Source organism: Lissotriton vulgaris, chromosome 9, assembly GCF_964263255.1.
Source record: "Lissotriton vulgaris chromosome 9, aLisVul1.2, whole genome shotgun sequence".
In the NCBI taxonomy this organism is placed as follows: Eukaryota; Metazoa; Chordata; class Amphibia; order Caudata; family Salamandridae; genus Lissotriton; species Lissotriton vulgaris.
The window spans coordinates 348,748,035-348,770,780 of record NC_141697.1 but is presented as its reverse complement, the minus strand read 5'-3'; the positions used below and the strand labels follow the sequence as shown (position 1 = coordinate 348,770,780).

The window sequence follows — 22,746 nt, the reverse complement described above, 5'->3', positions numbered from 1 at the left end:
TGCAACCTGGAATTTAGGGCGCGGCACATCCCTGGGGTCATTAACATTGCAGCAGATGCACTTTCTCGTTTTCAGTGGGAGCGTTTCCGGGCGGCCTGCCCACAGGCGAGAGAGGAGATGACCCCTTTTCCACCGGAGCTATGGCGTATCTTGGAGTGGAGCAGGAACTGAGAGCCATGGGGGAGAGGGCCCTGGCACCAAGCACCAGGAAACGCTATGGAATTCACCTTGCCACGTTCCACAGGATAGTGGATGAAATGGGCTTGGGGGAGCTCCCCCGGGAGGACAGAGTTAGAGCTTTCATTGTCTGGGCCAGAAAGATGGGAAAGTCCCACTCCTGGGTCTGCGGACATCTGGCGGCCATTGGCCATGACGCTAAATTACGAGGGTTCGCGGATCCCACCCAGGCTTTTGCCATCAGGGCAGCACTGAAGGGCTGGTCTCGTGATGAGCCCAGGGCTCCGGACAACAGAGCGCCCATCGACTTTGGCACCCTGCAGGACATGCTGCGGGTGGTACATTCAGTAGCCCGCTCGCACTTTGAGGCCACCCTGTTCACGGCAGCGTTCTGCCTCGCCTTTTTCGGGGCCTTGAGGAGCAGCGAGCTGGTGGCACGCTCTAAGACCGATGCTTCCGGTGATGCCCTGTGCCTGGGGGATGTGGCCTTGGACTCGGACATGACGGTCACGATCAGGAAGTCCAAGACAGACCAAACCGGGAAAGGGGTTCGCATTGTACTGACTGCCATTAAGGAGCAAACCGGGTGCCCCGTGGCGGCAGTCCGAAGCTACCTCGCCCTGCGGCCACCTGGGCCGGGCTACCTACTTGGGCATGAGGACCTGTCACCCCTCACCAGGTACCAGATGGATAGAATAATGCTGGCCTGCCTAGCCCGAGCGGGCCGGACTGGCGAGGGGAAGCGATTCTCTAGCCACTCCTTTCGTATTGGGGCGGCCACCTCTGCTTTTCAGGCTGGTATGCCGCCAGAAGGCATTAGAAGGGTGGGGCGCTGGGAGTCACTTAGTTACAAGCGCTATGTCCGCCCGTAGCACAAGGGCCTTACAGTTATTGGGTCAATATGCATGTTTTGGTGTGTACCTTTTCTCGTGTTGTGTAGCACAAACACTTTATAGTTATTGGAACAATATGCATGACTTGTTGGTGTATCTTTCTCTTGGCTGTGTTGCACAAGGGCCTTACATTTTATTGGAACAATAAGCATGTGGCTTTCATGTACGGTGCCTTTTACTGTTTTAAGTGTGCAATAAACGAGCAAAACTGATTGGTGTCTTTTGTGTTGACAGGTTCGAGAGTTTGGGTTCTGGGCCATTCAACTGTCTCCAAGTTAGGTCGTTGGGCTGCCGCCAGGAACTGGATGCGGGGTTTCTCCAACACAGAGTGTGTATGGTTAGGATTCCCGGGCATGCGCTGGAGTGGCCTCTTGTCCAGACTCAGACACTCCCTGGCTACAGGGGGCGCTCCGCCGCATCACTTGGTCATTCACCTGGGGGGCAACGATATTACCAACATGGGAAGGTCCGCGTTGCTGAGTAAAATGAAGGCGGACCTGGTGGAAATTTGCAGAATGATGGGGAGCTGTGAGGTCTGGTGGTCCGAATTGCTCCCACGCAGAGTCTGGCGGGGCGCACGGTCAGGCGAAGCCATAGAGAGGTCTAGGAGAAGGATGAACCGTGATATGCGCAAGTTCACTTCGCAGAGAGGCATTGGTTTCATCCGCCATGAGATGATTCACGATAAGATAAGAGGTTACTTTGAATTAGATGGCGTGCATCTCAATCCAGTGGGCTTGGACCTGTTCCTCCTAGATTTGTACGAGGCTTTGCAGGAGAGAGGCTGCAGGTAGGAAGGAGCATAGGGGATGGGGGGCCCGGGCGGCGGCGGTAGCCACCGGTCGGGCTGTGGCGGTGTTACAGGGTGATCCGGAAGCTGAGAGGTGCAGCGGTGTACCTCAGCAGGCACATAGGGGTGCCAGAGCCTAACACCTGGACTTCATGGGAGGTCCGGGTACACGTGTCGGCACCTCAGTAGTCCTTCGGGCGGTTGTGGGCCTGTACAACCGGGGGTTGCCTAGTTGCGCTCCGCCCCTCGGGGCGTGAGTCTACTTAATTAAAATATGGGGCAGCACACAGGTGGCCATACACTGTGCTGCCCGGCTCATCCGGCGGGCAGGTGGCGAGAATGCGGCCTGCCCTTGGATTACCCATAAGATAACCCATCTATTACATATGTTGTATGTAATAAAATCCTGCAGCATTTTCTTTCCAACCAAAACACTGTGTCCTGTGTATTATTTATGTTTGTAGGTTATCCATGTGTGGGGCGGGGGGTCCTGTTGCCATGAGGGGACTATGCAGCTGCCCGAGGCCACCCGGTGGCCATCAAGAGGGCGGCACCTTAGTCGCCGGGGGGCTCCCCCCCGCCCCCTTGCATGCAGGTACTCCCTCCTCCCTCGGGCAGGAGGGGTCCAGCAGGGAACGGGGCGGGCCCAGTGACGTGCTTCGGGGGGCGGCAGGCCGGGCGAGGGGTACTTAAGTCCCCCTCGCCAGATTCAGGCCTCTTTGCCGCTCCTCGCCGCCACGTGCAGAATACCGACTTGGACATGCACTCAGGAGCACCCACGGACCCCTGCCCCCACCACATTATCAACCTCAGAAGTAAGACAGTCAGCGATGAGCTCAGGAAAGTCCAAAACCCCTCCATCAACCCTGCCTTCTGCCCTGAGGACTGACAACACACTGAAGTGAAGCCCTTTCTGAAAAAAACATCCACCGAGCCAGCTGAACAGAAAAACTACCTGCCAATTTTTCTTCTCCCCATCCAGCAAAGGTCCTTGAGAAAGTGTTCAACCACTCTCTCACCCAATACCTAGAATACCACAACCTCCAGGAACTCTCCCAATCCAGATTTGGAGCTAACCACAGCAACAAAACAGCCCTGATCACAGCCACAGACGACATCAGGTCCCCCCTGCACTGCGGAGAAACAGAGGCCCTCATCCTCCTGGACCTGTCAGCCATGTTTGACACCATCTTCCATCACATCCTGATAAACAGACTCCACCACATCAGGGTCCAAGGAGACATCTTTAAATGAATCACCTTATACCTCACTGGTGGAGCCCAGAGGATTTGTCTTCTACTGTTCACCTTGGAGCCCGAGAAGATCATTTGCAGAGTACTCCAAGGATCGCCCCTCAGCCCCACCTTTTTGAACACATACATGACCCTCCTTGGCTGACAAAGTCAGAGCCAACTTCCACAGATGCATGAGGAACATTACTGACTCGTTAAAGGACAACTGTATCAAACTCCTGACAGACAAGATGGAAGTTCTCATCTTTGGGAACAACACCTTGCCATGTGACGACGCATGGTGGCCTATGGAACTTGGCACATCCTAACAGACCATGGCCACAACCTCACCATCATCCTGGCCAGCAAGCTATCTATGTAGAAACTGTCACTCAGGCCCTTATCACCAGCAGATTGGATTACGGAAACACACTCCTCATAGAAAACCCTGCACGCCTCCTAAAGAGACATCAGACAACACCAGACAATACAAAAGTCAGCTGCAAGAGTCATCCTTGACCGCCCCAGAAGTACCCACACCACACCCCACCTCAAGAAACTACACTGGCTTCCGATCCAGACGAGATGCCAGTTCAAGATGCTGCCCCATGCTTACAAAGCATGGGGCACAACGAAGGACCAGCATACTTCAAATAAATGCCTGACCTCCCACCAACCGACTAGACACCTTCAATCTGCCTCCCTCTCCCTCACAGACACTCAATGGATCTGTCAAATCAACAGTGGAGGACGCTTCATCTCGCAACTAGCGTCCAAGGCATGGAACAACCTTACCCTGCACCGCTGGACTGCGCTATCACTCCAGCAATTCAGGTAAGAACTCAATATGTGGATATATGATTGAACAACCATCCACGCAGCAGCCAACATCTCCTGCACCTCAAGACCCACACAGGTGATTTGCCATGCTCGATAAATGTTTGATTGCTTGATTGATTGTCATGAAGTAAATGCTCATGAAGGAGGAAACTGTTTTGGCAGTAGAGTAATTAGATGACCATGATGCTTGGACCTCGCCTCGACCTGCAGACGGTGAGAATACAGCTGACATCTGCCCCAGTGTAGTACAGCCACATTCAGACATAATTCTGCAGGAGTAGAGTCAGTGCATGTCAAACTCTTATAACAACATATGGAAAAATGGCACAATGCTGGTCTCCCCTCCTTGAGATAAGGGACAACTTCCAGTTTAAGGTGGTGCATGTGAAACAAGTGAGCCAGTCAACACAGTGTATCTAGTCTGAACAAGGCTATCTTCACCTACTCAAACACCTGTGCTCTGATTCAGCTGGTCACTTCAATTCTAAACCTGAGTCACCCGAAGGAGAAAGGTCATATCTCTTATGGTTCAACATTTGACAGCCTCGAAAGGTCTCCCCAAAGCCACTACAGCTCCTCTAGGAGCCTCCACCAACGCGGCAGCGAGACTCATCACTGGCTCGAAAAGAAGGGCCCACATCTGCCCGGACCTAAAATCATTAAACTGGCTGCCATTTGAAGCCAGAATCCACCTGAAAATAGCTTGCATGACACACAAGGCCTTACATCATAATGCACCCAGCTATCTCACACAAAAACTCACAATATCTGGAGGGTCAAGATCAACAAGAAGTGCGGAAAACCTCCTTCTGAAACCACAGAAAATCAACAAGAAAAAAATGTATAATCGTTCCTTTTCAGGAATGGCTCCCAGGATATGGAATGCCCTTCCACCAGAAATAAGAATGAACCCCTCCACCTCTTCCTTCAAACTGGAAGTAAAAGGCATCCTTATGGCAAAATTTACGTAAACAAAGCCTCACATGACTGTGAGAACCCCTACTCCATTCATCCTACCTATCAACCTAATCAATTTTTGCACACTACCATGATCCACATGTTTCGACCTTGCTGTGCACCTCACTGCTTTGCTTTGCTTTTTATCCTACCTATCAACCTACTCAATTTTTGCCACTACCATGATCCGCATGTTCTGCCCTTGCTGTGCACCTCACTGCTTTGCTTTTTATATGTACAGTCTGTTCTATTTATTTGACGTTCTCATCATCAATGTATTACCATCACCCTTCAGACCGACCGGGCCGGTTCTGCACCGTATCTGATTTGTCCTTTTATCTGTGATTGTCTTTGCTGCTATTCATTATGGTCTTGCTTATCCTTAATGTTTGATTTGTCCTTTTGTTTGTTAAGCTTTCTGATGTTATTCCTATGGTCCTGCTTAATTTTATTGTTTGATATGCCTATACACATTTACTGTCAAGCGCACTGATACCCGCAAGGGTCTTGTTCGCGCTCTATAAAACTTTCAAAATAAATAAATAATTTTCTGGGCCACCTTAGGAGCCTAACCCTAAGCAACAGGATTAGATCATGAATTTGAAATGTGGCTTTTGTTATGCTGCATTAGCAGGCCTTCCCACACCATGTTTTGAAATTGCATTTTTTTCGTTTTACTGCCGTATTTAGTTGTTGGACTACAGTATGGTATTTAACAAACTTGTATTCAATGTTAAATTGGTTAGTTTGAATATTGTACTTCTTAAATATGGCCCACAGACCATGATCTGTGTTGGAATGAGTGGAAACTAAAAGTCCTTATGCAATCCTTGCCCATACGTCTGTCCACTTACAATGTGATGCCATGTTTTTACACTCTCTTACTTCTCAGTTTCCCCAACAACTCTTGTGCCATGACATGGAACCGTGCCTCTTCTGAAAAATGTCCATCTTGTCTTCCTTACTTATTAGATCCAATTCCACTTCCCACTGGAACAATCACAAATTGAATGACTTTGCTGATGCTCTAGCATCTCCAGTGCTGTGTAGACACTAGAGTGGGCATTAATGTGGCACAAAGGTCATCCCCATGCTTACCTGCTTTAGAATGAGATCAAACATGAGGATGAAGCAGTTCAGGTTCATCTCTTCTTCATCGCAGTCAAAGTCAATCGTCCTGCCCGCACCATGGCTGTAGTTCTTCAAGGGACTCCGGAAGGGACTCCGCATGGGGCTGCGGAACGGGCTCTGGAATGGGCTTGGGAAAGGGCTCAGCATACCATGCTGGACTCTGCGTCCGGGGTCCGAAGCGATGCTCCCCTGTGTCAAAGTAAGAGACAGACATCTTACATTGATAAAATACAATCATATATAAAGACATGTCCAGTGCACTCTCTCAGTGCACTCCCAGTATCTGTTGGACTTCAATGCACACGCTAATAGACAGCTTTGTTAAGTAGCATTAAATATTATTTAGTCAATTTAGCACTAAATCATAGATTAGCGAACAAATAAAAAAAATAGGTCAATAAATGGCTATCACTTCGCTGATTTTGGAGAGATGAACTGCAAAGTTATCCTTGTCGGTATTCAAATCTTTCGCAAATAGACTGAACATGGATCTAAGCAGCAGGTGCTCTATCAATACATCTTATAAATTATGCGAAAAACGTTTTATAGGCATTGTGGATCTTAATACGGTTGTTGCTTGAGTGTTCTGGATTTTTTCTAACCATGGGTTTCCTATTTGACACCTACACGTGCCTCTTTATTAATACTAGGGTGCTAGACATAAACATTGAGCACAGCAGTTCCTGGGTGGGAAAGTTGACAATTAATTTATAATCCAGGCAGGTGCTTGTGGTTTATAAAGGAGCTTTCATGTACAGTACAATTTCAAGACAGTAAGTGGAATTAGACAAATATTAGAGTACATCACAACTCACCTTAAAGTGTTGTGCATTTATTTATTTGGTTAACAATTATAAGATAAATGCATTGCAGAGTTCACAATTAGATGTGGAAGTAGAGTTTTCTGCTGCCTTCCTGAGGCCCTACTGTGGATCTTCCATTCAGAGCCAGTGCAAGGATTTTGACCCCAAATGCAACAAGCAATGGCAAAGTCAATAGACTTCGTCTTTTTTTCAAGAAGAATTAGCATTTGCATGCACTCAAAGTTTAGAAAATATACCATCAAGATTTTCCCAATGCAGGCTGTAGTACTTTAGGGCCCTATTTAATTTGTGGTGTAGAATACGGTCCGTCAACCAAATTTATATGTGAGCCTACCTTAGGATTTTACTCAGGACATTGGGGTCCGTAGAACTTGCATTGCTGATCACGTCATTAACCAGGATTCTCTCCATTGTATGATTTTTTTAAATCGAACTTACCTCGCACCTGGCCTGAACTCTCATGGAGTCCAACGTTTGGGACAGTAAAAACAGCAAACCGCTGAGGAGGATGCTGCGATAAAGCGTGACGATATGGCTGAGACAAGGGATAGACCACTTTCTCACATGATTGTGCCCTGAGGAAGGCTTTGTTTAGCTGAAACGCATTGGCTGCGCTTATTGAAAAGAAATGGATTAGAAACAGAAAACTGCAAGCAGTGACTGACTCGTCTTGTTTGATATAGTCCTGTGTCCAAATTGTTGTCTTCTACATTTTGGTTTCTGTTGCCTCGCAATCTGTTTTTTAAGTATCTAATTTATGGCCAACTGAAAGTTGTTCCTTTTTGCGTAGGCAACTTTTCTCAATAGTTGGTGTTTACTTCAGGTGTTGTGTCTATAGATCCTCTGGCTGCCAATATTTGTTTCAATTCACGGCGGGGAATACTCTGTCTCTGCTGTGATTGATCCCCTCCGATGGCCCTTCAGACTAATGGCCATCGGAAGCTGACCTGTCACTCCGCCCACTTATTTTAGATGCAGGAAAAATAAGGGTTGAGCCTTTATCATCCTATAGAGCCTAGGCTACGCTATAACAAGGAAAGGAAGAATAAGCTCTTGCAGGAAAGATTACAATTATTTTTCAGAGATAACTTATTAGTGGTTATGAAAAAGCGAGCATATCTAACTGGTATATACTTTATATATCTTTTATATATTTAACAGTATTTATGTGTAATAAATAAGGCATCATTGATGTGTAGAGAGGCAGCTGGATTCATATAAACAAAGAAAGGGTTTTACTTTTGTCTAGAGTTTAAGCAAAATGAATACAAATCAATACAAAATCCATTACATAAAAAAAATTGTGCCACCAAAAGCAATTTCAAGTTAGCATGTTATATTATAATTAAATGTATGAATGTCGAGCACAATCCTTGCTAGGAATGAAATATACATACATGACGAACAAATCCATTATTCAGGAGCAAATCACGGTCACCAGATCAGGGCACTGTTGTTTGGCAAAGTTCAAACCTCGTTTTATTAATCTTGTGAGGCGAAATTCCTGTAACGGATGGTCTCACCTAATGTTGAAGAGCAGAATTACAGGTATGTTTTCACTGCCCGTCACTGGTGGCGAGGAACAGTGAAAGCTGCTAAATGCCCCCTTCGCTATAGGAGCAGTTTATTATTTTATTTTCAAAAAGAAAATCTTGTTTTGGGATTTTCTTTTTGAAAACAGAAAAAGTAAACTGTTCGGTGCAGGACTCTATCCCGCTAACAGAGCCCTGAACCAATGAGGAAAATACATTTACAGGAACGGCTGTGGTGGCATTTCCTGCCGATGCTTTATAAGTGACCACCAGCAAGATGGTCATTTATAGATCTGGTGAACGTACTCTTGACCTGGCAGAGGAAACGTCCTCCACCAGGCCAACAGAGATTGCTCCTTTTGCCAGCATAAAAAGCAAGCCCTAAGTCTGAGGCTAGAGGTTCCGCAAGTCAACTGCAAATCCTTGCTGAAGCAAACTGCAGGAGCTCAGCCTTCTCATAGAGATCCGAGGAGAGGAGACAGACACAAATCCGAGCTGCAGCAGACAGCAATACCTTAAGAGTCTGCAGGAGAACAATACACATCCTTCCTTGCTGCAACTGGCATGGGAACCTTGAGCTGCCAGTAGATGTACTAGAAATAAGAAACAGATCCTTTCTTGCTGCAGCAGGTAGATGTAACTTAGGCTGCTAGCAGGGTTGGATTGGGGCCACAATCTGGCCCGGACAGCCAAAGAGAAGTGGCCTACATTCGCAGATCGCAACCTTTCATAATACACTGCTTGCCTACGATCATGGAGCTAAGTATTGACAAACATTTGTGATAATGACAATATTCCAAGGCTTATAGAGCCAGTACTTACATTGAAATTAACATTCCAATGGAAAAATATAGGTTGGAAGCTCAGAATTATGAAAAGTTCTAGGAACCTTATGCTTAATTGATTTTTTAGCTATAAATGTACTGTGGATTTTTTGTTTAATGTCTGCCAGGGAACAGGAAATGGCACAGACCTAGACTACCTTTTACACTCACCCTGGGGTCTTAGATATTTATTTTTTACAGCACTTAAGAAAGGACCCTCCAATGAGACTGGTGAAAGGTGTATATCTTTTTTTGTTTTTGTTTTACTGTTAACATCACGTGTAAGTTCCAATAAAGGGAATACTGCTGGTGTGTAAATGCAAAAATAAAAAATAGAAAAAATAGTGTCAATTTTCCTCAAGATGCAAGGGTGCAAGTTAGAAAGAATTATAGAGAAGCCATTAAGGAATATAAGGCCGAAATAACTCTGGCACAATCTTTGTACTATGAGCAAAAGATAAGGATGGCAACTAATGCCCCGAGGGAAATCTTTCAAATTGCTATAACTCTGACTAAAATCCCGTCAAATCTCCCTGACCCTAAAGAAGCTCAAAATCGTTGTGACAAACAAGCAGAGTACTACTTTCAAAAAATCCAGTCTATTTCCCTCTCCTTCACCTCAAATGAACATAATTCCCTGGGTGCAGAGTACTCTCCAGCAAACTCCAGCTGCCAGTTAATGGAATTCCCATTGCTTATTGAGGACTCCTTGAACGCTTTAATGTTAAAAGTGTCATCGGGCTCTCCCACTGACCCCGCCCCCGCGCCATCTACTGCTGTTCGCAGATATTATCAGATCACTCATTTTAAACATCTTGAATACTTCAATTGCCACAGGAACAGTACCAAAGGCATGGAAGTGGGCACAGGTCAGAGCACTATTGAAAAAACCAAACCTCGACCCGGCAACCATGGCTAACTATCGTCCAATCTCTCTTCTGCCATGGGTGAGCAAGCTGCTTGAGAAGCATATTAATTCCATTCTGGTTAACTACCTGGAGTTTAATAACCTACTCCATGATTCTCAAGCAGGCTTCCGCCCCAAGCTCGGGACTGAGGTCGCCCTGTTGACAGTAACTGAGTTAGCTCGGAGGCACATGGATCAGGGCGACACCACGGCAATTATGCTGTTAGACCTGAGGGCCGCCTTTGATACTGTGGACCATAACATCTTGGTTTCCCATTTAAGACACCTCGGAGTCACAGGTCAGGCCATCACCTGGTTGCAATCCTTCCTAGAAGGCCGGATGTTTAAGGTATCGGAGGGTGCCACTCAATCTAAATCATGGCCCCTTAATCACGGGGTGCCCCAGGGCTCTTCCCTAAGCCCTACCCTTTTTAATGTGTATATGGAGCCCCTGGCAGAGATAGTGCACCCTTATGGCTTTGAAATTGTAACCTATGCAGATGACACCCAATTAGTGGTGGCCCTGAACCATCTTGAGGGCATGCCCAGTAATCTGGGCAGCTGTTTGGAAGCAATAACCAAATGGATGGCACTTTCTCATTTAAAATTAGATGGGGATAAAATGGAGCTGATGTTCCTTGGAAAATCAATGTCACCCAGAGCCACAATTGACTGACCGATTTGCATGGGTACTCCTCCAGAGCCCAAAGACCAGATTAAAAGCCTTGGAATATGGCTGGATTACACCCTAAGATTTAATCAGCAAGCCACTAAATTATCTGTCATTTGCTTTGGTCTGATGAGGATGCTGAGAAAAATTCTGCCTCTACTTCCTTTTCAGGCTCGGAGGATAATGGTACAGTTCATCATTCTGTACCGGCCTCCCGACCTACAAGCGCTTCTGTGGTATCGTAGCGCTGCCTAGCCACTGGCATTTTCATTTCTGATTGGCATTTTCATTTCTGATTCAGCGCCCAGTTTCCAGCGTAGCGCTCCGCATTGCGTAGTTCATTGCTGGTATTTGGTCCTACGTGCATTGCGCTGCTTACTCTCGTTTACCATTTCAGGGCTTTACAATATTAATTGCTGACCTGTGTGCATAGCGCTGCTGTCTGAGTCCTCCCATTTGTTTATTTGTATTTGCATTGCCCTCGCATAGCGTCCTGTTGTTGTTTTGAGCCCACCATTTTGTTGTGCCTGCAGCCCGTCCCTCCCCCTTCGCTACCGCCTCCCAGCTCCCCCTCCCACCCACGAAGTACTAGGAAGAACTCGGCTGAGGAGCCTCTGTGACCAGCTGAACTCCACGTGAAGCGGTTGCTCCTGCCCACCTCCCGACCTACAAGCGCTTCTGTGGTATCGTAGCGCTGCCTAGCCACTGGCATTTTCATTTCTGATTGGCATTTTCATTTCTGATTCACCGCCTCCCAGCTCCCCCTCCCACGCTCCGCCCCCCTCCACTTCCCAACTTATGTCAGTAGGACCTACGCACAGCGTTCACGCGCAGCGATCGCGCCCCAGTTGCGCCGAAGGTGCGCCAAAGGTAAGCCCGTCTACGCCCGTCCGCGCCTGGACCGCGCCCAGCGCCAGACCCCCTGGCCCTCGTACCACCCACCCCTCCCGCATTACATACGACGCCACCACCATCTTAGCCCTAAACCCCGGCCGTCCCCCCAACTGCGTCCAAGCCGCTCCTGGACACACCCATGGACCCTTCTCTTGCAACTCCTGCAAGTTCGACGGCACCAAGAACAACTCCTCATCCACTAACACACAACAGATAACTGACACCAACCACCTTCAATGCATCCTGCTCAACACCCGCTCGGTCCACAGGCAAGCCATCGACCTCTGGAATCTACTAGACACCATCTCCCCGGACGTCGCCTTCCTAACAGAAACATGGATGAACGCCTCATCAGCCCCAGACATCGCCATTGCCATCCCGGAAGGCTACAAGATCATCCGTAAGGACCGCACCGACCAAACAGGAGGAGGCATCGCTATCGTCCATAAGAATTCCATCCGCATCTCAACCAGCTCAGACGTCAACCTTGCCAGCGCCGAACACCTTCACTTCCAGATCCACACCGACCCCAAACCCACACTCAGAGGCACCCTCCTCTACCGGCCTCCAGGACCCCGTGCACATTTCAGTGACGACATCACTGACTTTATCACCCCACACGCCCTCCCCTCCGAGGAATACATTCTATTGGGAGACCTCAACTTTCACCTGGAAAAGAGCAACGACAGCAACGCCACCACCCTTCTGGACGATCTCGCCAACCTCGGACTCAAACAACTTGTCACTACCCCCACCCACATTGCAGGTCACACACTCGACCCTATCTTCACCTCCAGCAAACATGTCTCCTTCAGTCACACCACAGCTCTCCATTGGACAGACCACAGCTGCGTTCACTTTATCTACAATAAGACCACAACCCACAACCATCCCCAACCTACTCTGCGAAGAAACTGGAACAAAATCACCATCGACCAGATTTCCTCAGCGCTTCTTCAAAACCCCCCTGCCGACCCCTCAAACCCCGACCAAGCAGCCATTAACCTCACCCAATGGCTATCCAACAGCGCCAACATCCTTGCACCGCTGAAAAAACGTCAAATCAAACTAGGCAGCAAAAACGCCTCCTGGTTCAACGATGATCTTAAGAAATCGAAGAAACTCTGTCGCTCCCTCGAGAAAGCCTGGAAAAAAGACCCAAACACCAGCACCAGGGACGCCTTCAAAAACGCCACCCGCATACACCACCAACTAATCCGGTCTGCCAAGAAAGCCGCTTTCATAGATCGACTACATAACAACGCCCACAACAGCAAGGAATTATTCAACATCGTTAAAGAATTCACCAACCCATCAGCCAACTCCAACGACATCACCCCCTCTCAAGCCCTCTGCGACTCCCTAGCTTCATTCTTCCACAACAAAATCGCAGACATCCACAACAGCTTCGACAACCTACCCGGAGACCAACCCACCCAACCTTCTGCAGGACCTTCACCCCCCTTGAACATCCTTAATGAATGGAACCCAATCTCCATTGAGGACACCATCCACCTGATGAACTCCATCCACTCAGGATCCCCCACAGACCCATGCCCCTCACCACATCTTCAACAAAGCAGACTCCATCATAGCACCACACCTCCGAGACGTCATCAGCTGCTCCCTCAACTCCGCCACCTTCCCGGAAAGCTGGAAACACGCCGAACTCAGCGCCCTTCTGAAAAAACCCACAGCTGACCCCACCGAACTCAAAAACTACCGCCCCATCTCGCTCCTTCCATTCCCGGCCAAAGTCATCGAGAAAACTGTCAACAACCAGCTCGCCGCCTTCCTCGAAACCAACAAATCCCTCGACTCCTCACAGTCCGGCTTCCGAGCCAAACACAGCACTGAGACCGCCCTCATCGCAGCAACAGACGACATTCGAACTCTACTGGACAATGGAGACACAGTCGCCCTCATCCTCCTCGACCTCTCCGCAGCCTTTGACACAGTCTGTCATAGCACCCTTTTACAGCGCCTCAGAAACATCGGAATCCAAGGAAAAGCACTGGAATGGATCACCTCGTTCCTCACCGGAAGAACCCAGAGAGTCTGCCTCCCACCATTCAAGTCTGAGGCCACTGAAGTCATCTGCGGAGTACCACAAGGATCTTCACTCAGCCCCACCCTCTTCAACGTATACATGAGCCCCCTCGCGGCCATCACACGCCAACACAACCTCAACATCATCTCCTACGCTGATGACACTCAACTGATCCTATCACTCACCAGAGACCCTAACACTGCCAAAACCAACCTACATGAAGGAATGAAAGAAATAGCCGAGTGGATGAAGCACAGCCGTCTGAAACTGAACTCAGACAAAACAGAAGTCCTTATCTTAGGTACCTCCCCCTCCGCCTAGGATGACTCTTGGTGGCCAGAGGCCCTTGGAAAAGCACCCATCCCGACGGACCATGCACGGAACCTGGGCGTCATCCTGGACTCCTCACTCTCTATGAACAGACAAGTCAACGCCGTTTCATCATCTTACATCAACATTCTTCGCATGCTCAAAAAAACATTTCGCTGGATCCCCACCGAAACTAGAAAAACGGTCACCCACGCACTGGTCACGAGCCGCCTTGACTACGGAAACACCCTATACGCCGGTACCAACGCAAAACTCCGGAAAAAACTCCAACGCATCCAGAACGCTTCAGCCAGACTCATACTAGACATCCCGCGTAAAGACCACATCTCTGGTCACCTGAAAAACCTCCACTGGCTCCCCGTCAATAAGAGGATTACTTTCCGCCTCCTAACCCACGCACACAAAGCACTTTACGAACTTGAACCCGAATGCCTCAACGCACGACTTTCCTTCTACACCCCCTCTCGCCAGCTACAATCCTCCAACCAAGCCCTTGCTAATGTACCTCGCATCAACAAATCCTTCTCCTACCTGGCAGCTAAAACCTGGAACTCACTTCCCACTCACCTTCGCCTCACTCAGAACCACCTAGCATTCAGAAAGCAACTTAAAACTTGGTTATTCGACAAGTAATTCCCCACCCTTCTTCAAGCGCCTTGAGACCCTCTGGGTATGTAGCGCGCTATATAAATCTCTTGACTTGGCTTGACTTGACTATCTGGGCGCTCCGGTGAGCTCTTTTAAAAAACTCCAGGTCAACCAGAATGCGGCGGCACGTCTCCTTCTGGGACTCACCCGAAGACACTCGGGAACTGCTGCCATGAGGAGACTGCACTGGCTGCCCATACAGGCTAGGATTAAATTCAAGGCAATGTGCATAGCGCACAAAGCCATGTGGCAGAAAGGCCCTGCAATGATCAGTGCCCTAGTCACCCCGTATCACCCTCCTAGTTCTTTATGCTCCAGCACAAACTTTCTGGCATCAACTAGGAAAATCAAACGAGCTAGATGGGGAGGCTGTTCCTTTTCTTCGAACGCCGCCTCCGTCTGAAATTTCTTGCCCCTCACCCTGTGAAGCGAACCTGATCTCCTCAAGTTTCGTAAAAATCTGAAAACATTCCTCTATCAGTAACTCTCAGTCTGATTGCACTACCTTCCACCCTTCCTCAGCGCTACGAGGCCTCCGGGTAGAAACGCGTTTTATAAAACCCCATTTCATTTCATTTCATTTCACATGTAGTTTTATATAGCACGAAATTGGGCCAGAAGCATAGGAGTGCTTAACATATGCGTCAGTTAACATTACAGATGGTCAGATGCATTTATTTGGCTCGTGTAGATAAAGTGATTTGCTCAGAATCACATGAAGTTGAACTGACACTGGGACTCAAATTTGGTTTCCCAGATTCAAAGTCTGCTGAGGCCACAATCTCTCCCTGTGGACTGCAGTAATTGATTTATGCCAGGCAAAGGAGAACAGCAGAGACTAGTTTATCTCTGCCTGCTTCTTGCAGAAGAGGGAGACAAAAATAACTGAAGAGCCTCCTTGCTGGCCCTCACCAACTCCTCAGCACCCACTCCAGTCCTCTCCTCGGCCCCAGTCTTCTGCGAAGCAAGCACTAATGGCTTCCCATCAGCAGCTCCGTGTGGCCTCTGTCACACCTGGAGGGAGCCAGAGGGCAGGCACACCTCATGCTTGTCATTCTGCCTCTGACAATGCGGCAGCCTGACCTTAATGTGCATTCGGTCAGGCTCACTGTATGTATGCCATTGCCATTGTGCCCTTGCATTGAAGACTGAGACAGCCACCAAAATTCTGGTCCACCAATGGGTCTCAACCACAGGCTCATCAGCTGGTGGTTGATTGCACACCTTGGCAATCTGAGGCTGGCTGCTAGTAGAGGAGCCAGGAGTATGACACACATCATTTACTGCTGCAGTAGGCAGAGATAATGTGGGCTGCTAGCAGAGGTGCCAGAAGAAGAAAGACACAAAACATTCCTTGCTGCAGCAGGCTGATGCACCTCGGGCTGCTAGCAGAGGTGCCTGAAGAAGAAAGACACAAAACATTCCTTGCTGCAGCAGGCTGATGCACCTCGGGCTGCTAGCAGAAGGGCCAGAAGAAGAAAGACACAAAACATTCCTTGCTGCAGCAGGCTGATGCACCTCGGGCTGCTAGCAGAAGGGCCAGAAGAAGAAAGGCACAAAACATTCCTTGCTGCAGCAGGCTGATGCACCTCGGGCTGCTAGCAGAGGTGCCTGAAGAAGAAAGACACAAAACATTCCTTGCTGCAGCAGGCTGATGCACCTCGGGCTGCTAGCAGAGGTGCCTGAAGAAGAAAGACACAAAACATTCCTTGCTGCAGCAGGCTGATGCACCTCGGGCTGCTAGCAGAAGGGCCAGAAGAAGAAAGGCACAAAACATTCCTTGCTGCAGCAGGCTGATGCACCTCGGGCTGCTAGCAGAAGGGCCAGAAGAAGAAAGACACACAACATTCCTTGCTGCAGCAGGCTGATGCACCTCGGGCTGCTAGCAGAGGTGCCAGAAGAAGAAAGGCACAAAACATTCCTTGCTGCAGCAGGCTGATGCACCTCGGGCTGCTAGCAGAAGGGCCAGAAGAAGAAAGGCACAAAACATTCCTTGCTGCAGCAGGCTGATGCACCTCGGGCTGCTAGCAGAAGGGCCAGAAGAAGAAAGACACACAACATTCCTTGCTGCAGCAGGCTGATGCACCTCGGGCTGCTAGCAGAGGTGCCTGAAGAAGAAAGACACAAAACATTCCTTGCTGCAGCAGGCTGATGCACCTCGGGCTGCTAGCAGAGGTGCCTGAAGAAGAAAGACACAAAACATTCCTTGCTGCAGCAGGCTGATGCACCTCGGGCTGCTAGCAGAAGGGCCAGAAGAAGAAAGACACAAAACATTCCTTGCTGCAGCAGGCTGATGCACCTCGGGCTGCTAGCAGAGGTGCCTGAAGAAGAAAGACACAAAACATTCCTTGCTGCAGCAGGCTGATGCACCTCGGGCTGCTAGCAGAAGGGCCAGAAGAAGAAAGACACAAAACATTCCTTGCTGCAGCAGGCTGATGCACCTCGGGCTGCTAGCAGAGGTGCCAGAAGAAGAAAGGCACAAAACATTCCTTGCTGCAGCAGGCTGATGCACCTCGGGCTGCTAGCAGAGGTGCCTGAAGAAGAAAGACACAAAACATTCCTTGCTGCAGCAGGCTGATGCACCTCGGGCTGCTAGCAGAAGGGCCAGAAGAAGAAAGACACACAACATTCCTTGCTGCAGCAGGCTGATGCACCTCGGGCTGCTAGCAGAGGTGCCAGAAGAAGAAAGGCACAAAACATTCCTTGCTGCAGCAGGCTGATGCACCTCGGGCTGCTAGCAGAGGTGCCAGAAGAAGAAAGGCACAAAACATTCCTTGCTGCAGCAGGCTGATGCACCTCGGGCTGCTAGCAGAGGTGCCTGAAGAAGAAAGACACAAAACATTCCTTGCTGCAGCAGGCTGATGCACCTCGGGCTGCTAGCAGAGGTGCCAGAAGAAGAAAGACACAAAACATTCCTTGCTGCAGCAGGCTGATGCACCTCGGGCTGCTAGCAGAAGGGCCAGAAGAAGAAAGACACAAAACATTCCTTGCTGCAGCAGGCCGATGCACCTTGGGCTGCTAGCAGAAGGGCCAGAAGAAGAAAGACACAAAACATTCCTTGCTGCAGCAGGCTGATGCACCTTGGGCTGCTAGCAGAGGTGCCAGAAGTAAGAAACAAATCCTGCCTTGCTGCAGCAAGCAAACGTAACTTGTGCTGCTAGTAGAGTTGGTAGAAGCAAGTAACAAATGGTGCCTTGCTGCAGCAGGCAGACATAACGTGGGCTGCTAGTAGAGGTCCTAGCAGTAGGAAACAAATCCTTCCTTCATTGCTGCTGCTTCCAGAAGAAACTTGGACTGCAAGTAGAGGTGCCAGAAGTAAGACAAGTCCTTCCTTGCTGCCGCAGGCAGGAACAGCTTGGATTCCTGCAAAAGGTGCCAGGAGTAAGCCACCCATCCTTCTTTGCTGCAGCGGGTGCAGTACTCTGGGTTGCAGCTAGAGGTCACACAAAAATACACACATTCATCCTTGTTGCTGCAAGCAAGAGTACCTTGGGCACCTACTGGAGATGTCAGGAGTATGACATACATTCTCCTTTGCTGCAGCAGGCAAGAGTACTTTGGGCTCCTACTAGAGATGCCAGGAGTAAGGCATATATGCTTCCTTCCTGCAACAGGCAAGAGTGCTTTCGGCTCCTCCTAGAGATGCCAGGAGTAAGACACAAATCCTTCTTTGCTGCAGCAGGCTACAGTACTCTGGCCTGCTGCAAGAGATGCCACGAACCCTTCCTTGCTGCAGAAGGCAGCAGCACCTTGATCTCCTGATGAAGGTGCAAATCTTTACTTGCAGTAGCAGGAGGCAGTACCTTAGGATGTTCCTTTGGTGAATAATTCAGACTGTCAATATGGGCCTCTTTCATTTTTCTAAATGTTTACCCTGTCAATTACCGTAATACCCTGGGAATTGGAATGTGATTTCTAATTGAAAGCTCTTTGGCGCATTAAGATGATATCACATTGTGAAACCAGGTTAGGGGTCTTGATTTGTTGAGCTGAAGCAGCTCCCCCATGTCAGATAAGACGAGAATGGCCTGGCTAGTTACTGATATGTTGCTGTGATGTCAACGCACAAGGTGAGAATTCATGATTTAAAACATTTCATTCAATAAAGTCAAAAACAATCAAAAGAAATAATACCATTTGATCAAACAGGATTTAGAGCGAATTCCTCTACTTTAGACAATGTAGTGGCTTTATTCTACCTGACCAGGCAACATGCAAGAAACAACTGTCACTCTTTGTCTGTTTTGTGGATTATTGGTCTGGTTGACAGGACGAGTTTCTGGAGAAAGCTTGGAGACTGGGCATACCCAACAACTTGCTTCAGGCCATCATTTCGCTTTACACCTCAACTTGGGTATGAGTCGAGCTAACACTGACAGCGGTCAGAGGAAAAATCCAGACAGACCATGGCCTTAAGGAAGGCTGCGTACTACACCTCTGCTCTTCAACCTCTACAATGCTGAGATGGGTGCAGCCTTGAAAAATGCAAACCTAATATGACCCAGAATTAGCACGACTACAATATGCTGGCGACATCATCGTCCCGGACCACTCCAGAGTTGGACTAATGAGAGCCCTAAATGCCCTGCACGAGTACAACAAGGAGATCAGGATTGTGGTGAATGGGACCAAGACCAAAGTACCAGTTTTTGGTAGCATAGCGAAAAAAATCAAACTACACCTGGAAACTGGGCTGATTAAAAATTTAAACAGCGGCCAGTTACAACTACCTAGGTGTATGGGCATCACCTAAAGAAGGGGCCAAAAAGCACCTCACAGACACGCTAATAAATGCTGAAGGAATTACAATCAAAACGTGCAACTTAAACAATGCCCTGGGAAGTCCTTCCACCGTCCCAATAAGACAAGTAATAGCTTTAATCCGCTTTCCCATGAAGCTTATCTGGGCCAACTATCAACATCAAGGATAAGTATCAGCTCAAGGTATACAATGGTCTTCATACTTCCTTCATACCTCCGGAGTTACTTAATAAAGTTGAAATTCGACTTAGAGGGCCAAAGCTGGGCAAGCATGGCGTCCTTTGTTAATTATCACTATAAGATCCAAAAGGCCCCACCCAGCACCATGAAAGCCGTTCCTAGGCTCGTCTTCTCTCAAGAAGGGAACCCTTGGGCGCTCTACCTTCACAGATGTACTGCCAGCCTTCAATGAGACCAGTTGGTTCTGGACTGTCTGCAGCTTTAGTGTGCCGCCATCAAAGCAATATTAAAAAAACAACCAAAAAGATTGTCGAAGGCAAGTGACACGGATAACCTCAGTAAATCCAAGCTATTACAAGCAGTGGGGCAATCATACACTAATGTCCAATCAGACTGCCTCAGAACCCAACACTATCACAGCTGCGACATTCGGCAAGCATGCCTGAAACAAACAATGTTTGCAAGGCTTATAGATTTACAATCCAGAGTAGTAAACCCCAAGTGCAGGCACTCGCTAAAACCTCCAACAGCAGACTTTGTGCCTACAAGTGTGAATCTGTTAGCCACCTGTTATGCTGTTCTTCTGCACTTTGAAATCCACTCTGCTTGTTATTAAAACCGCTTTTTCTGGCGTATGGAATAAGAACATGTAACGAGGCCACAAGCCTGGCATTCACCTAAACTGAGCAGATGGAACTTGTGAAATTTGGTAAATATATCAGCCTCACGCAACAATGCATTAAAAGGGGCGCTTAAGAGGTCACTTTGCCCAGGAAAGAACTGGTCACAGCGGTGCATGTACGAGCTGTAGCACCAGCAGCTTGTGCAGCTGACCTTCCAGCCACCATGTAACCACCAGGTACACATTTTTAAAAGCCCCTATCGCCACAGAAGGGTCACGTTTTACAACGTTCCTGTGGTGATAGGGGCTTCGCCTTATTTACAAGGCAGCGTTAAGCCAATTAACGTGGCTTAATCCTGCCCTGTAAATAAGGCCCCCTTTCACGCTATGCTTAGTGTGAAAGGGGAGGGCAAGGGGTGTTGCTGTGACCGTTCCACTGTAACACACATTGATTCTGACACTGCCCTTTATTTACAAGGGAGGTGTAAATATGGGGCAGCACCAGAATTAAGACCAGGGAAAACCTGGTCTTACCCTGGCGCAACGAGGAGAAATGTTTAAAAATGTTTAATTTCTCCTCATTTTTGCTGTTTTCATGTGTGCTGCATTGTGCACTTCCCCTTTTATTTGTTTTATGATCCATAGCTATTTCTACTGTCCCCCTCCCCTAGGTTCACTACCCTGATCCTCCCCTAAAGAGCTTTGACAAATTAGATTTTAATCCTTAATAAATTATATAATACATGGTTTTATGTATAATGGGTTTTACCGACCTAATGCTCAGTAATGCCTCTTTTAAAAAACAAAGACAAAGAAAATTGTAAGATTTTAATTATTCACACAATAAAGTGTTACCAATTTAAAAACAAATCCTGTTTTTTACATGTGTGAGTCTACAATTAAAAGGCACCACGCAAAGAAACTGTATGACAGTTGTTTAGCAACAGCATTACAACTGGGTAAATAACGCGAAAGGTTGTTGGGCATTTCGCCTCTAGATGGCAGTGTTAGTCAGGAAATTAAGTATGATATCTCAGTAGCGTGCATGAACTGTCAGTAAAAGTACAATGATAAATTGTCCCACCCATAGCAACTACGGGGCATTTCTTCCGATAAAGGGCGAGGACAAGGCACTGGCGGGACATGAACATGATTGAGAAGCAGGACTAAAACAACGAATGTCTCCAGAGGCCTGCTGCTACAGATACTGACAATGTTGACATGCATTGGACGTGAAAATTCTTTTTAGCACAGTTGGATCTGACAGATCTATGGGCTATGACCTGTGCCCAGTGGCCAGGGTGAGCTATGAGTCGAGGCTCGGGGCTCTGGGCATTGATGCAGACCATGCACCATCCATGCCCCATGCCTGGCGCCGCTGGGAACAGCTGCACGCCATACCCAGAGGGTAGTGAGAGCATGGTACAGGGCTTTGAACATCAGCACAAGCAGGTGCAGTCTGTGCAAGTAACAGCGGTGAGGCCAGGTAAGGGGGGATTTTGAGGGACGATGCAGAGGGAAAATTAAATAAATCATTATTTTCCCCTCTCACTCTACTCAACGGAATCCTGCTCTCTGGGTTCCTCTTCTGGATTCTTGACTTTTGTGCATCCCACCATTTTTGGAGATGGTCTCCATCTGTACCCACGACCCGGACTCGCCATTTTGTTTGACCTTTGTTCCGTTCTTTCTTCCCTCCCCACTCTTCCTGATGACCATCGATCGATTTTCTCTTTTTGCTGGACTGGACTATGTATATATATATATATATATATTACCTACTGGCGGTCGCCAGTAGGTATATATAGTTAGGATTTTTTCTCTATGGGATTTTTGAAAATTCTATGTCTAATAACTTTGGCGTTTGTGGACGGAATTGGCTGAAATTTTCAGGAAAATGGAACACTTTGTTTCTGAGCAGCCCCTGACAATTTGGGGGGGTTTCATCAAGGGGGGGCCGAGAAAAAAGGGGGGTCCCAAAACGCGTTTTTCCCATGTTAATTTCCGTAGGGCGGTTGGCCTCACTTTTAGCTCGAACGGCTGAATGGATTTGCACGAAACTTGGCAAAATTGTAGGGACTGTTAGCCCGATGTGCCTTTGCTAGGTCTCAATATATGTGCTCCAGTGGATTTTGAGTAATTTAGGTTCAAAAAAAGATATATATCTGGGCGGAGCCTAACCACACATCTGATCTGATTGGCTGTCAGCACTTCATCCAAGAAGTGTTGGCAGCCATCTTGGGACCAATATACATGATAGCACCTCATTAAAAAGCATTGTAGTTAATAGAGGGTTTTAGGACTTTAGTTACATTATAAATCATTTGTTGATGGTACCATACTCGTTTTAGGAATTGTGGTGGGTTCTAAGGTGATTTTACCATGTGAAAAAACCTTCTGCTGTGATATCATGAATATTGTTAGAAGGAAAACTAATATCTCATGATTTTCCCACAGTGGTTTGGAAGGGGATCTATAAGCTAA

The 22,746-nt window shown here is 48.0% G+C and overlaps 2 protein-coding genes across 2 annotated transcripts in view; one reads left to right on the top strand and one right to left on the bottom strand.

The window, feature by feature from the left end:
- The window catches only part of UNC79 (unc-79 subunit of NALCN channel complex), a 644,685-nt gene that overhangs the window by 340,462 nt on the left and 281,477 nt on the right, over positions 1–22,746 (bottom strand). The window contains exon 18 of the mRNA XM_086937713.1: positions 5,988–6,209. Coding sequence (XP_086793839.1) covers positions 5,988–6,209 — 222 coding nt within the window. The remainder of the gene's footprint in view (positions 1–5,987; positions 6,210–22,746) is intronic.
- On the top strand, positions 141–1,049 carry LOC147690113 (uncharacterized). Its single transcript, XM_086937273.1, has one exon. The coding sequence runs from the start codon at positions 141–143 to the stop codon at positions 1,047–1,049; it is 909 nt and encodes a 302-aa protein (XP_086793399.1).